At 41.9% G+C, this 13,295-nt stretch overlaps 1 protein-coding gene and 1 pseudogene across 10 annotated transcripts in view; one reads left to right on the forward strand and one right to left on the reverse strand.

Moving 5' to 3' along the window:
• The window catches only part of TRPM3 (transient receptor potential cation channel subfamily M member 3), a 783,705-nt gene that overhangs the window by 578,449 nt on the left and 191,961 nt on the right, over positions 1-13,295 (forward strand). For 2 of the 10 annotated variants that reach the window (XM_024738977.1, XM_024738978.1), the window contains exon 7: positions 3,035-3,109. The exons of the other annotated variants lie outside the window; for them this stretch is intronic. In XM_024738977.1, the coding sequence (XP_024594745.1) occupies positions 3,035-3,109 (75 nt within the window). The remainder of the gene's footprint in view (positions 1-3,034; positions 3,110-13,295) is intronic. 10 annotated transcript variants of the gene reach the window in all.
• On the reverse strand, positions 1,240-1,597 carry LOC112395655 (transcription and mRNA export factor ENY2 pseudogene; annotated as a pseudogene).

The following is a 13,295-nucleotide window of genomic DNA, read 5'->3' on the forward strand; positions in this document are numbered from 1 at the left end:
TAGTTCATTGCCTTCATTTTCCAGATAGGAAAGCCCACTTGGAAAAGGTCAATCAAGTGTCCTACCTAAATTCATACAGTGAATTAACTGGCACAGCTTTTACCTGAACTCACGACTCCAAACTCCTAACTGCTACTCTTTGCTCAGCATTGTCATTACCTTAGTTTGGGAGGTACTTCTCTTATTGTTTAACAGAGCACCAGGGGAACTCAAATAGGAAAAGGTTCTCCAGGCACCTGAGCAAGGAATAAAAGCAGGGCACTTAGGATATCAACGTATTTGATGCAAAATCCTTAGCCCTTTCTTCTCCAGTTTTTCCCCTTGAGACCATTTCTCCACTGCATCTTGAAGGGTAAGCAAGGAAGTATCAAGAGAATTGGAATCACAATCTACAGACACTGGATGTTCAGACATTTCCATTTTTAGCCATGCAACAAATAGGCAAAAATCTGGTTGATCTGCACTAAAATGTCATTTAACTTTTGTTCATTAGGACTTGGTAACTGTGGGGGGAAAGCAAGAAACTAAAAATACCAGTGTGCTGTTCAGTCTGCAAGAAAGACACAGCTAAGCCGATTTTGTGCTTGGTTCCTTAAACAAGCGCTTTTGTGGTAAATTTCCAGGAGGGTTTGTGTCATCAGCTCTTTGAGGTTTTGCTCCTAATATTTAACAAGCTGTCTAATTGTTGCACAAAGTGGTGGAGTAGCCTGGGGAGGTGTGTGCTCCCAAACTGAATTTATGTTCTCAGGAAGGTGCTAATTAGTAACTTTCTGGAAAATGTACAGTAGTTACTCTTGGCTTGTTACTTTTTTTTTTTTTAATTTATGAGATATTTATTAAAATAACACATTTAGGGGAAAAATCAATACAATTGTATGCATCATTACTGAAAACTGTATACCATCATACAAAAAAGGATTTTATTTTGGGAAATCGATTCCTAATTGATGGCAAGTTCCCCCCCCACCCCACCGCTGCGTTGGGTCTTCGTTGCTGCGTGCAGGCTTTCTCTAGTTGTGGCAAGTGGGGGCTACACTTCATTGTGATGCGCGGGCTTCTCATTGCAGTGGCCTCTCCCGCTGCAGAGCACGGGCTCTAGGCACACAGGCTCAGCAGTTATGGCGCATGGGCCTAGCTGCTCCGCGGCATACAGGATCTTCCCTGACCAGGGATCGAACCCGTGTCCCCTGCATTGGCAGGCGGATTCCCAACCACTGTGCCACCAGGGAAGTCTGGCAAGTTTTACTTTCAGAAATAAAACCACAAAACAACACAATCTAATTCAATCTTAAAGGCTGGCATGCTGAGCAAGGAATGTTCTTATTCTTTGTAGGAGCTCCTTCTTTACACTGTCAGGTACCAGGGCTCTGCCTTTTGGTGTGATTTCAGCCACCAAGTCATCAACAGTAATGTGTTCTAGTCCTTTTTCTTTAATTACCTCTTTACAGTGTGCCTTCAACTGATCCTTCCAGCCACATTCAGTTAATTTAGCTCTCAGCCACTCTTTGAGGCATTCTCTTTCTCCAGTTTCTATCAACTTTTGGTTAATTGCTTCTCTCATCTGCGCATCTTTGTTCATCTTGCTAGCCACCATCACTGTGGGCAAGGGCTGTCCCTTCCCAGTGACGAAATGACCCTTGCGCTGATGACGATTACCTACCACACTCTTCGGCTGCCAGGACCTAGACCCTCCTTGGCTTATTTTGCAAACTATTGATAATGCAAAAGAAACAACCCTTATATTTTGTGCTTCAAGTGATATTGCTTTGTGTTTTCCCCAATGAGTACATTCTTATGAAGAGGCAGCCCTGCCAAGTTATGGGCACTGAGGAAATTACCAAGTGATGGTTTATGAAAAATGAGGTGAGACACTACTATGCCTCTCACCAACCAGCTATCCCCTGCCCAACCAACAACCAACAACTACCACCCCAAGCTGTGGCTGCTCTAGAAGTCTGGCTTGATTCTAGGACACTAGGGCTAGAAGACCTAACTCAAGGATCTGGGCCCCTCTGTAAATGCTATTTTAGGGAAGGAGCAAAAAGGGGCAGAGGCAGATTCTCCTGAGGCCTAGATTTGAAATGAGATCCTGCCTGAGTCATCTAGCCTAAAACTAGCTTGTTAGTAAGTTAACAACTCCAGAGACATTATTTACCATTAAATTTCTCTCCCAGTTTGGGATAGAATAGCCAGAATTGGTAGGAAACCTGTTATAATGAAATGTCTTTGACGACTTTTTTTTGGAAGATAGATAGAAAGGTAGGTAGGTAGGTAGATAGATAGATACATAGATAGATAGACAGATAGATAGAGGTATATGATAGAGATAATATGTGACAGATAGATATAGATATATATATGGTTCTATCTATCTGTCTATCTAATTAGTCATTTTCTGGGCCCATGAGAGAAGAGAGGGAAATGTGGGGATCTCTTCAGTAAATAACATGAGCTATGTTGAGTGACACATTGGCATTGGTTTCAATTCCCTTTTAAAAAGAAAAGTACATTAGCCTCTGAAAAAGTACTTCTTTTAGGTCAGAAGTAGCTAATTACCTGAGAATAAGACATGTATCTCTAGAAATCAGAAAAAAAAAATGTTTTTAAAGGGAGGGAGGGAGGAGTCCAGTATTTATTCAGCCTTGGAAGGCATAATTATTGTTATAATTAGTATAACAAAAACAAACATTTCTTGAGGATTTAGTAAGTGCCAAGCATTGTTACAAGCACTTAACATGGATTAACTCATTTAACCCTTTAACCACTACAACAGTTATCTAGGCTGAAACAGAATAATGAAGGCTGTGTCCTCCAGCAAAGGGAATGTTGATTTTAAGGACCCGTTTATCTGAGGGAGCCCTGAGACAAGGCATAGCTGGTACAGAGTGCTGTTTGATGCTTTGCATAGGTCTGAATATGCAGTTGGGTTGCCATCACATGTGTAAATTTATAAATTGGGAGATTGGTCTGCTTTAATAAAATGTGAATCCAACCATTGGGTTGTAGAAATTTCAAAGATTTTATTTTTTGACAGGATGCCTGCCGTTTTTCTCTCTTGATTCCCGCTTGTTTTATTCATTTTGGGGTAGTTGCCAATTAGACCCAATTGGTAAGTATAATTAATGGACAACATGAATTTCCTCTTAAACCCCAACCAAGAAAATTAACCATAGAAATAATCATTTCCTTTACAAATTCCTAACACTATCCCTCCCTGTGACTGCTGTTTATCTCTTCTAAGACATCCAACCACACCAGAGATTAATTACTCCCTATTATTTATCATCTTAATAATACCACATAAGACAGAGAAGAGAGAAATGAGCGTTTATTGAGGTCCAAGTATATCCCAGGCACTGTGCTAGCATTTTCATATATACTGTCTCTTTCAATAGTCACAAAAACCCTTCAAAGTAGGAATTATTATCTTCCTTCTTTATAGTAGATGAAATGGCATCTCAGAGTAGTTAAGCCCTTGTTTTATATCCAGTTAGTGGTACAGACAGGTACAAACCTAGGCTGATAAGATTCCAAAACCCTTGCTCTTTTCACCCCACATAAGGAAGCATTATTTCATTCAAAAAGACACTCCGCTAAAATTTTGTTACCTTTGAGGGTTTGGGGGTCATTATTTCATTCAACAGCTATTTGAACACAAACTCTGTGTCAGACACGGGTTGAGTATTGGTTCAGCTGGGAATAATCGTCAGCAGAACTTTGGGTGGAGGACAGTGGTTAGTGGCAAGATGGTAGAGGAATTCACAGGAACAAGAGGAGGAGGAAGTAGGACAGGGTGGTGGCATGGGCGGTAGGGGTGAAGACAAACAGAGGAGCTCCTGATCGTGTGCCCATGGCTACAGTCTTTCTTCATGTGACTCGTGGACTTCCCTTTGTCATCCTATGCCTGAGAATATATGAAGGAGGCTGGGAAGGCAAAGGGACGTTCAATTGTCATCACTGGCATCTTTTTGATCATTGCACCATCATCCAATGCATTGGGGTAACCATGACATGAAGTTTTCCATCATTGAGCTCATAACTGTTCCATGAGATAAATAACAATTCTGTAAGTTATAGGTCATAGCAGAGCTTCATCCAGGGAGCCCTGGAAGTAAGAAACAGTGAATTTATATTCTCAGAGACTGACAGCCCTGGATTCAAATCAAGTGACCTGAAAAGGATGTTAAACTTCCTCTGGGCAGGTTACATGTATATCAGGAACATCTCATTGTCTTCCTTGGATGCTGTAACATGTTCAGCCTAATCATTCAGACTTTTTACTACTGGTAGAATCAACCAATCAAGTAGAAGACCATCCAAAATACAAATATCAAATTCATGATCCGTTAACTTTGGACTGTGATAACTTGCCATTTTCCAGATGCTCTCAACTGAATGTGTTGTTTGAAGTTTTTCTGCCTTTTAAAGAATTTTCCCTTCAAAGGATAGGTTGTGTGAAGAAGACAGTTACAGTTTAAACATCTGCCCTCTCTTCATTTTATAAAGTGGCTTGACAGAAGTTGGCTGTGACACTGAACTGTTTGCCACGCTTGTTAATGAAAAGTCACCTTGTCAATCAAGAAGATAACGGAGTCAAAAGAATAATATTGAAGGAGTAGAACAAATTTAATGAAACCTGTTTCTTGGTATTTGCCTGTCTTGTTTATCTGACTTATTTTCCAATTCAAGCTAGGAGCTCTCTCTTTTTTAGGAAGAAACCCCATTCCACATTGGAACTCTCTGTTCAGGGACTGGGACAGTTCCTGTAAACAAATGAGTCTGAAACAGGTAACTGTCCACCATTCTGATAAGACTTAGGTTCTTTTACACGTAGGGAAGAATGCTGAGATCTCCTTTCAGATTAGAAAGATTTGGGTTGCAAATGTTTGACTGGCATTTTGGTCTCAGTTGCTGGTCAGAACTAATAGGTCCTTCTGATGGCAACTTTCTTGGTGGGACTCAGTCTCTTCCTTGTTTCACTAACTGGAAGACCTTCCATATCTTCTCATTTGTTGTTTATCTAGCTTTCCTCTCCTTCCTAATGCCTGTGGACCTTATGTCCCACCCATTCCAAGCTACTTGCAGTTTCTCTTAAAGGACATGCCCTGTTCGATGTGTTTTTGTCCCATTTTGACATTTGCTGAAATTCCAACCTCACCTAACTCTACTTACTGGCAAAAACCTACACTCTTAAGTCTCAGCTTGAAAATCTTTTTTCTGAAATACTACCAGAAACCATACACACACACACACACACACACACACACACACACACACACGATCCTCTTAGGCTCAGTTATTCACCACATAACCCCCGTTCCCACAGCACTCTGTATAAACCTGTGTTGTAGCATTGCCTCTTTGGTAGAGCGGTTGTCTGCCTGCACCTTCTCCCTTATCACCTGTAGATTGTGAGCTCCATGTGAGCAGAGCCTGAGGCATACTCACTTTTGTCATCCTGAAAATCTAGCACAGTGCCTGGCACATGCAGGTAGGTAGGTGCTCAATAAATTTTTATTGTAAACATCAATATTTGGTTTTCTGGCCTTATTTTTAACTCTCATTTCCAGCCTGATGTAAAAATGTAATAGAAGAGTTTAGAAACTAAAAGTTATATAGAAAGGACACATAATAAAACAATAATACATAGATTCAGGGAGGATAAATACATAGGAACATGTACAGGCAAAGACCATCATGCATACTTCCAACTGTCATGGCCATAAAAACGTTTATTCTGGAAATTTGACTGCATTTCTGTTGACTTGTGCTTGTTATCAAATCATTTCTATCTTGTGGATTTAGAGAGTCTAGGATATACATTTTTGTAGCAGCCAATGCCATCATGGCTTCATTATTTCCATTTACACAGAAAAAGAAATAAGTATTGATTTTTCTGCACTTATCTAAAGTGATAAGTGCCCATGGCTGCTTTACAGTCTACATTAGGATCAGCCATTCAGTAGAAGTACATAGCTAACTTTAGAAAGTTAGACAAACATAAAATAGATGGGAAAACTTGTGCTGACTGAGTACTTTTCTGCCATAATCAACAATTTTACAGTAGGATATATTTGGAGATGATAAGGTATCTCATTCTCTAGGGGTCTTTTAAAAAAGCAGGCTGAGATTTTAATTCACTGGAGATGTGTCAGACCAGGGCAATTGTCATAGGGCCCTTCAAAGCCCCTTCCCAGGATTTAAAATAATTTGCCCATCCTTTGAAAATACTGTTTGGATCATTTCAAGCCATTTAAACTAGTGGAAGTAAGCCTATATTTCATATAGGCTAGGAAAATGACTAGAAGTAGTGCTCCCAAAATGTCAGTAATAAAGTTGTCATAAGTTTTAACAGAATAAAAATCTTTTAACTTGAACCCTCAGCTTAAGATCATTAAGCCCGGAGAAATAGGAGAAAAATAGAGATGTTATGCCCTAATACTGGCCAAATAAGCATGCAGCTTTTTTTTTCTTTTTTTTTTTTTTGGCATCCATCACTGAAGCAACAAGCACTCTTACCCTTACTGAACAGGCTGTCCCTGTTCTGCAAGGAGGCCAGATTTCACAAGCCTCGCAGAGTCCCACATGCCTGCAACCCTGCAGGCAAACACTCAAGTCCTAAATCCCAGGCAGAGGAATCAACAGGTCTGTTGGCTAATGAGCCTTGACGTCTCTGGGTCCACATGGGGTTCTGTGGGCAATTCCTGGTAGAATGAGGCAGGGTGGAAAAACAGGTGCACCTTTGCTAAAACAGAGGGCTGAGGATTGAAGAGTCAGCTTTCCTGGTCATCAGAAAGATCTGAGCTGAACCCTTCCTCATTAGCAGCATTTCGTCCACCCTAAGGGAGAACACAGGAAGTGCATATTGACTCTGGTTCACATCAGAATTTATTATGAAATCATGGTGGAGTTTGGGGAGAAGTGGAAAGTTCATTACACCCTGTATTTCCATTTTTCTGTCCTGTTTTCTTGGTTTGAGTGGAGCAGGGTTTGTTTTGTTCCATTGATTTATTTATTTCCATTATTCAAGTAATAAGAACCGTTGTTATGAGTATGAATTATTGTTCATAAACTTAGGTATGTAGGAAATGTCACATAGTAACAATTTTCCTTAATTCAAATAAATCCAATTCCAAGCCCCCTTTCCATCTAGTTTTGGTAAATTCAATCTTTATCTATTAGGTCTCTCCCACCCTCTCCCTCTCTCTCTCTCTCTCTCTCTCTCTCTCTCTCTCTCTCTCTCTCTCTCTTTCTCCCTTCCTCCCCCTCCCTCCTTCCCTCTCCCTCCCTCTCTCTGTCATTCTTCTTCTCTCCCTCTTCCTCTCCTCTCTCCCCGTATTCCTCTCTCCTCTCCCCTTCTCTCCCCTCCCCTCCTCCCTCCTTCGCTCCCATCTCTCTCTTTCTCCCCCCCCTTCCTCTCCTCTCCTCCCACCTCTCTCCCTCTTTCCTCTCCTCTCTTCTCTCCCCACCCCACTGTCCTCTCTCTCTCCCTACCCTCCTCTCTCATGCTTATGGTGTACCTGGAAAACTGAATAAGAGCCTTTTAACCTCCCTCAGCCAGGGTGACCACTGATAAAAACAACTGCCCAAGCCTGCTTGGTCCCTCCAGGGTGGAAGGCTCTGGTGCTGCCTGGCTGAGTAAAGCCAGCTGTATCTTTACTGCAGCTGGCATCCCCGTGGCCAGGGCTCTGCAGCCCCGACTCAGCACCCCAAAGGCACTTCACAGCAGCCCCCTCAGACCAGATGCCTGTGCTAATCCCACCCTTAAGGAGCTTACATTTGAGTGGAAGGAGACAGAGAACAAACAAGTAAAATACATAGTGTATTGCATAGTGATAAGTGCTGGTGAGAGAGAAAAAGCAAAGAAGGCAGAAAGGCAAGTGCAGGGAAGGGGCTGCAATTTTCAGTAGAGTAGGGGGAGGACTCCCTGAAGAGGGGACATCTGAGTAAAGACTTGGAGGAAATGAGGGAGCAAGTTGTGTGATGTTTTGGAGGAGACCATTTCCAGCAGGGGAAACAACATTAAAAAGGCGCTGAGGTGGGAATGTGGGCAGCATGTTTGAGGAGCATCAGGAGGCCTGTGTGACCACGTGGACGGAAGAGTAGGAGGGGAGTGCGGAGGAGGCCAGAGAGGAAACAAGGGCCAGGGCCAGGCAGGACTGTAAGGCCTCTGACTTTCACATTCACTCTGTGGGAGGTGGAAGCTTGTGGAGTTCTGAGCAAAGGAATGAGTGGTCTTGTATGTTTCAATAGACTCGCCGTGCCTGCTGAGTTGAGAGTCGTCCAGATTGGGAGCAGGAATGAAAACAGAGATGCCAGTCAAGAGAAAATGGCACTAATCCAGGCAAAAGCTGATGGTAACTAGACTAGGGGTGGTAGCAGTTGAGGAGGTGAGAAGTAGTCAACTTTGAACTATGATATGAAGGTAGACCAGGCAAGATTTACCATCAAATTGGATATGGGGTATGGTTCCAGATTTTGGAGGCTGATCAGTAGAAGAATGGAGTTTCCATTTTCCAGTCTGGAGAAGACTGTGGGGATGGGGATGGCAGGGATGGGACAATGTCAGGAGCTTAGCTTTGGACATGTCAGATTTGAGAGGCCTCAGAGCACGCGTGGAGACGTCGAGAGGGGCACGGTCATGTGAGACTGAAGTTCGGTGGAGATATTTGGCCTCGAATTATAAACATGGAAGTTGTCTGTGTGTCGACAGTATATGAAACCATGTGAGTGGATGAGATCATCAAGGTAGTGTATGAGGAGAGGACAGGACAGGAGAGAACCAAGAACTGAGCTTCGAGACGGTCCTTCTATCAGAGGAGAGACCAGCAAAGGAGATAAAGAAGGAGCAGCTAGTGAAGTGAGAGGGAAACCAGAGGAGAATGCTCTCTGGAAGCCAAGCAAAGAACATATTTCCAAGAGGGAGGAGTGGCCAACTGTGTCAAATGCTGCTGACAGGACAAGTAAGGAGAGACCCGGGAACTGACCATCAGGGATGTTGAGAGTCTTTTCTGCCTGTTCCAGGAGTTGGATAATTTCCTCCCCATCTCATCCGCTTCAACCTCTCCCCCTCAAATACACTTGTCTTTCTCCTCCTCCTCTTCAGGGCATCAGCGAGCTTAGTTCTTTAACAAAAACCATCATGAGAGCTTATCTTCAGGCCACCAGCGTAAACCTCCTGTGAGAAAAGACAGCCCAGTGGGCCTTTTGGAAATAAGGAGAAGAAAAAACAAATTTAAAATGAAATATGAATTAACTGATAATCAATGATCCCGCTACACAGGAAGATATTATTGACTTTTAGGCAAAGTACCAAGTAGAGAGTAAATTAAATATACATAATTTCCAGCAGTGCAGTGAAACCCCTGTTGAATTAGGATGAAGTGGTGAGCCATTGGTTTTTTTTTTTTTTTTTTTTTTTGAGCCATTGGTTTTTAAACGGTTGTAGGTGTTGAATTGCAAGAAGAGTGCATATCTTCCGGTGTGGGCAATAGTCAACCAATCACATGCAGCTAAAACAGGTGTCAGTGCATGGCTGACACAGGTTTCCAGCTTGGTTGGTTTCTCATTGATCATAGGCATACTTGGGCTCAACATACTAACAGATGTTGCAATATATGAATCATATTTATCACATTAGTTAGACTCAAAGGTTGGCAAATTATGGCCTGTGGGCCAAATCCAGTGCATTATTCGTCTTTGTAAATAAAGCTTTATTGGAATATAGCCATGTCCACGCTCCATCTTTCATGCACCGTCTCTGGCTGCTTTCATGATACAGTGGCAGAGTTGAGAACTTGCAGCAGAGATCATCTAGCCTGCAAAGCTGAAGATATTTACTGTCTGGCCTCTTACAGAAAATGTTTGCTGACTCCTAGTCAGACTTCAATAGACTATGAGAAGTATAACAGGGACATTTCAGTCCTACTCCATGGGCTTTCATCTTAATTTATTCCAGGGGACACGTCTTAGATTTCACTTCTTTTCACAGGTGCAAAGTCTCCACTCCCTACAGCTTTATGCTAGGGTGTTGGTTCTCCGAGTGTGGTCCGTGGACCAGCAACAATAGCATCATCCAGGAACTTGTTAGAAATGCACATTCTCAAGTCCCATTCTAGACCTACTGATCAGAAGCTCAGGGTGGGGCCCAGCAGTGTGTATTTTAGCTGATCCTTCAGGTGATTCTGGAGGATGCTAGGCTTGAGAGCCATCCCACTAGAGCACACACTGGTAAGAAGAGCTGAGAACTGGAAATGGGCATTTCCACACACCGCTTCTTGTGATAATTTTCAATGCACAAACTAGTTCTTTGCACGTTAGAATCAGGATTTTAAGAGCAGTCCTTAGAGTGCCACACTCTTCCTGTAACATTAGGATAACCCATTTACGAGAATGATAGTATTACCACTGAGTATTGATGTCAAATGACTCTTGGTGGCAGCAGTAGGAATAACTCAAGTAGCTGTTTCACACCAACTCAACAGAGCAGGGTAATGAGGTTAACCACCCCCATGCCCCTGGGCCTTGACTGTCTCTGATTCTTCATCATGACACTCCAGTGTGCTTAAGTGATAGAATGTAATGAGACATTTATTTATAAGAGAGAAAAGTAGAAGGCATTTATATCCAACTCCATCAAGGATATGCTAGAACATGAGAAAAACTTTAAATTGATCTTTTCCCCCTACAGGATTTATGCAGGTGCTGTTGTATTGTTGTTGCTATTTTCCTTTGCTTAATGATCTAATCCTTCCCTGGAGCTTCATGCCTCTGTGTGGCTAGAAGAAGAAATATCTCTGATAACAAACAGCTGTGATTTATTTAGATGGAGCTAGAAACTGGATCTCAAGAATCAGAGAGGGGCAACAAGTGAGTCTTAGCCTTTTTAAGCCATGAATAGGTGAACAAAGGAACAGTGAACAAACTCAGGCCCCTTTCTAAATATCCAGAATTAGCATCTATTTTTAAAAATCTGCTAGAAACGAGTTTGAGACCCTAGAGTGATCATATGTACAGGTTTGTCCAAAACTAAATAATTCTGGTTTATATTGATCCTTGTCATCCCAGAGTAATTATTAATGATGACCTCTTCACTTGCAAGAATGTCCTGGTTTTTGTATGATAAATCACCTGGTCACCCTAGTGAGAGACAAGCCAGTGGAGTGCAGAGTGCAGGCTCTGAATTTCCTAATAGGTCTCTGAAACCCTGTTCAGACATGTGATTTACTCTCAGTGCCTCAATTTACTTAACTGTAAAATGGGGATGATAATATCTCTATCATAGGGTTGGTGAGCAGATTAAGTGAGCATATACAACTCGCCTGGCTGAGTGCCCAGCACCTGGTGGGTGCTTCGTAGCCGCTACTTCCCCTACAGGAATAAGAAACTGTCTTCAGTCAGTTGGCCGAGTGGATTTCACTACATGAAATCATTCACTGCAGCCCAGAAATTCATAAGCCCCCTTGTTTGGGTTCCATTTTTAATAAGCTTTTTTAAAATCTGTGGCAATTGTTGTTTCCTTTCAAGGAGCTGTAAAGACATTAAGAAAAAACTGTCTTTCAGAAGAGGCCATATTTGCGTCTAAAAAATAAGATCACGTTCACAAACTTGAACCAGAGGTTCAAGTTCGTTAGATGCTGCTGCAAAATGAATGCCAGAAACAGAAGTGACTGCACTGTAATCCATGGTGTTGGAGCTTGAGGAAGTCGAGTAAATTATAACTCACTCTTGACAGGACAATATTCAAATTGACCAAGAGTTGAACACTAGAGTTAGGCAGATGGAGATCAAAATATCACTTTATTAATGATGAAGTAGTTGAACATAATGACTTATTGTGAGGGCCAAATGGGTTTGCCTGCTTACCTCAGCCCTCAAGACAGCCAACCAGAGGAGAAATTTGGGTCTACAGAAACAGTTTTACTAATATTACTGACTGGCACTGGTCCATAGAGGAAAATGAAAAAGGATGCTAAATCCTCCTCACTGAGAGACTTTTAGTAGACTCGTCCTATCCAATCAAGGAACATGGACATTAGTCACCACCAACCAGGTTACTCAATTCTATATATAGAGACAAGAGAAGGACAAGGGGCTAGATGTGTCACATTAATGGAGCCCTCCACATGGAAACTTGACACCAGAGGAAAGAAGGTTTCCCATGACATTGTCACCATATTTCTCACTGAAGATTTAGTAACAGTGAAAATTTGATCAGATTGGACACATTATCTTTTGGAAAAGTTGCCAGGTAATCAAATAAAAATGTATCGCTTTTCCCAACTGCTGATCAGAAATTGGATTAAATACCATTACCAGCTCCCAAATAATCAGTACCCTTCCTTTGTCTCATACATGATAATGGCAGTCAGTTATTTTAATAACTTTAATAACCTTTGTGATGAATGAAGGTCACTCCTGGCCTACAGCAAGTTAGCTGCTAAAACGTATCCATCACCTCAGAGAGAACAGAATTAGGTTTCTACTTCAGTCATATAGTTCCCTATTTATTTCAACTGGAGGAAATAATAGCTTTCACGGACATCCTTCCAGCAAGGGGAAGAGTGTAAACCTTTGTTTGCGTCTTTCTCCCCAGTGTCCAGGACACGTTGTCACTGCAGCTGGGTCAAATTCTGAGAAATAATAAGGCTTCAATTTAAAAGTACAAGACAGCTGAACTGTAATTGGCTATTCAAGTTCCTAAGAATCTGGACTCTTGCAGACTTAATCCAGATGGACAAGGCAATGTGTGAGCACCCACCCAGGTCACTCAGCGTGTTCTTTTCTTGGTCTCTGACCACCACTAAGGCCAGTAGTGAAGGCCTGTAAAAGGATACCAGGGACCACTTAAATGGCTGTCATCTCCACTTTCAGCAGTTTGCATCAGTAGTATTGAGGTATGATACTTAGTCCCCTTATAACATCTATTCATGTCATTTCAGCTGTGCTAGTCCCAAGGTATAGACCCTAGGCATTGTACCTTCTAATTTTACTTCACAAGCATTTATTTGAACTACCTTCTAAGTATGAGGCACTATGGAAACCAGAATGTTGTCTAAGAGGGGTGTGGGTGTTTCTGTCCCAAAGAGTTTACAATGTAGTGGATGAAACTTTCATTAAAGCAAGGCAGAATTTAAAAACTGCCAAAGGATATGTAGAAAAATAAATAAATAATGGGGCTACAAAGGAATGAATAATTAATACTGCCTGAGGGAGTTAGGAAGGGCCTCAGGAATTAGTAACATTTGAACTGGACTTTGCAGATTGAGTTAGGGTTTCTGAGGGGCTACAAGAAA

Source organism: Neophocaena asiaeorientalis, unplaced genomic scaffold (assembly GCF_003031525.2).
Source record: "Neophocaena asiaeorientalis asiaeorientalis breed wild unplaced genomic scaffold, Neophocaena_asiaeorientalis_V1.1 scaffold249, whole genome shotgun sequence".
Taxonomy (NCBI): Eukaryota; Metazoa; Chordata; class Mammalia; order Artiodactyla; family Phocoenidae; genus Neophocaena; species Neophocaena asiaeorientalis.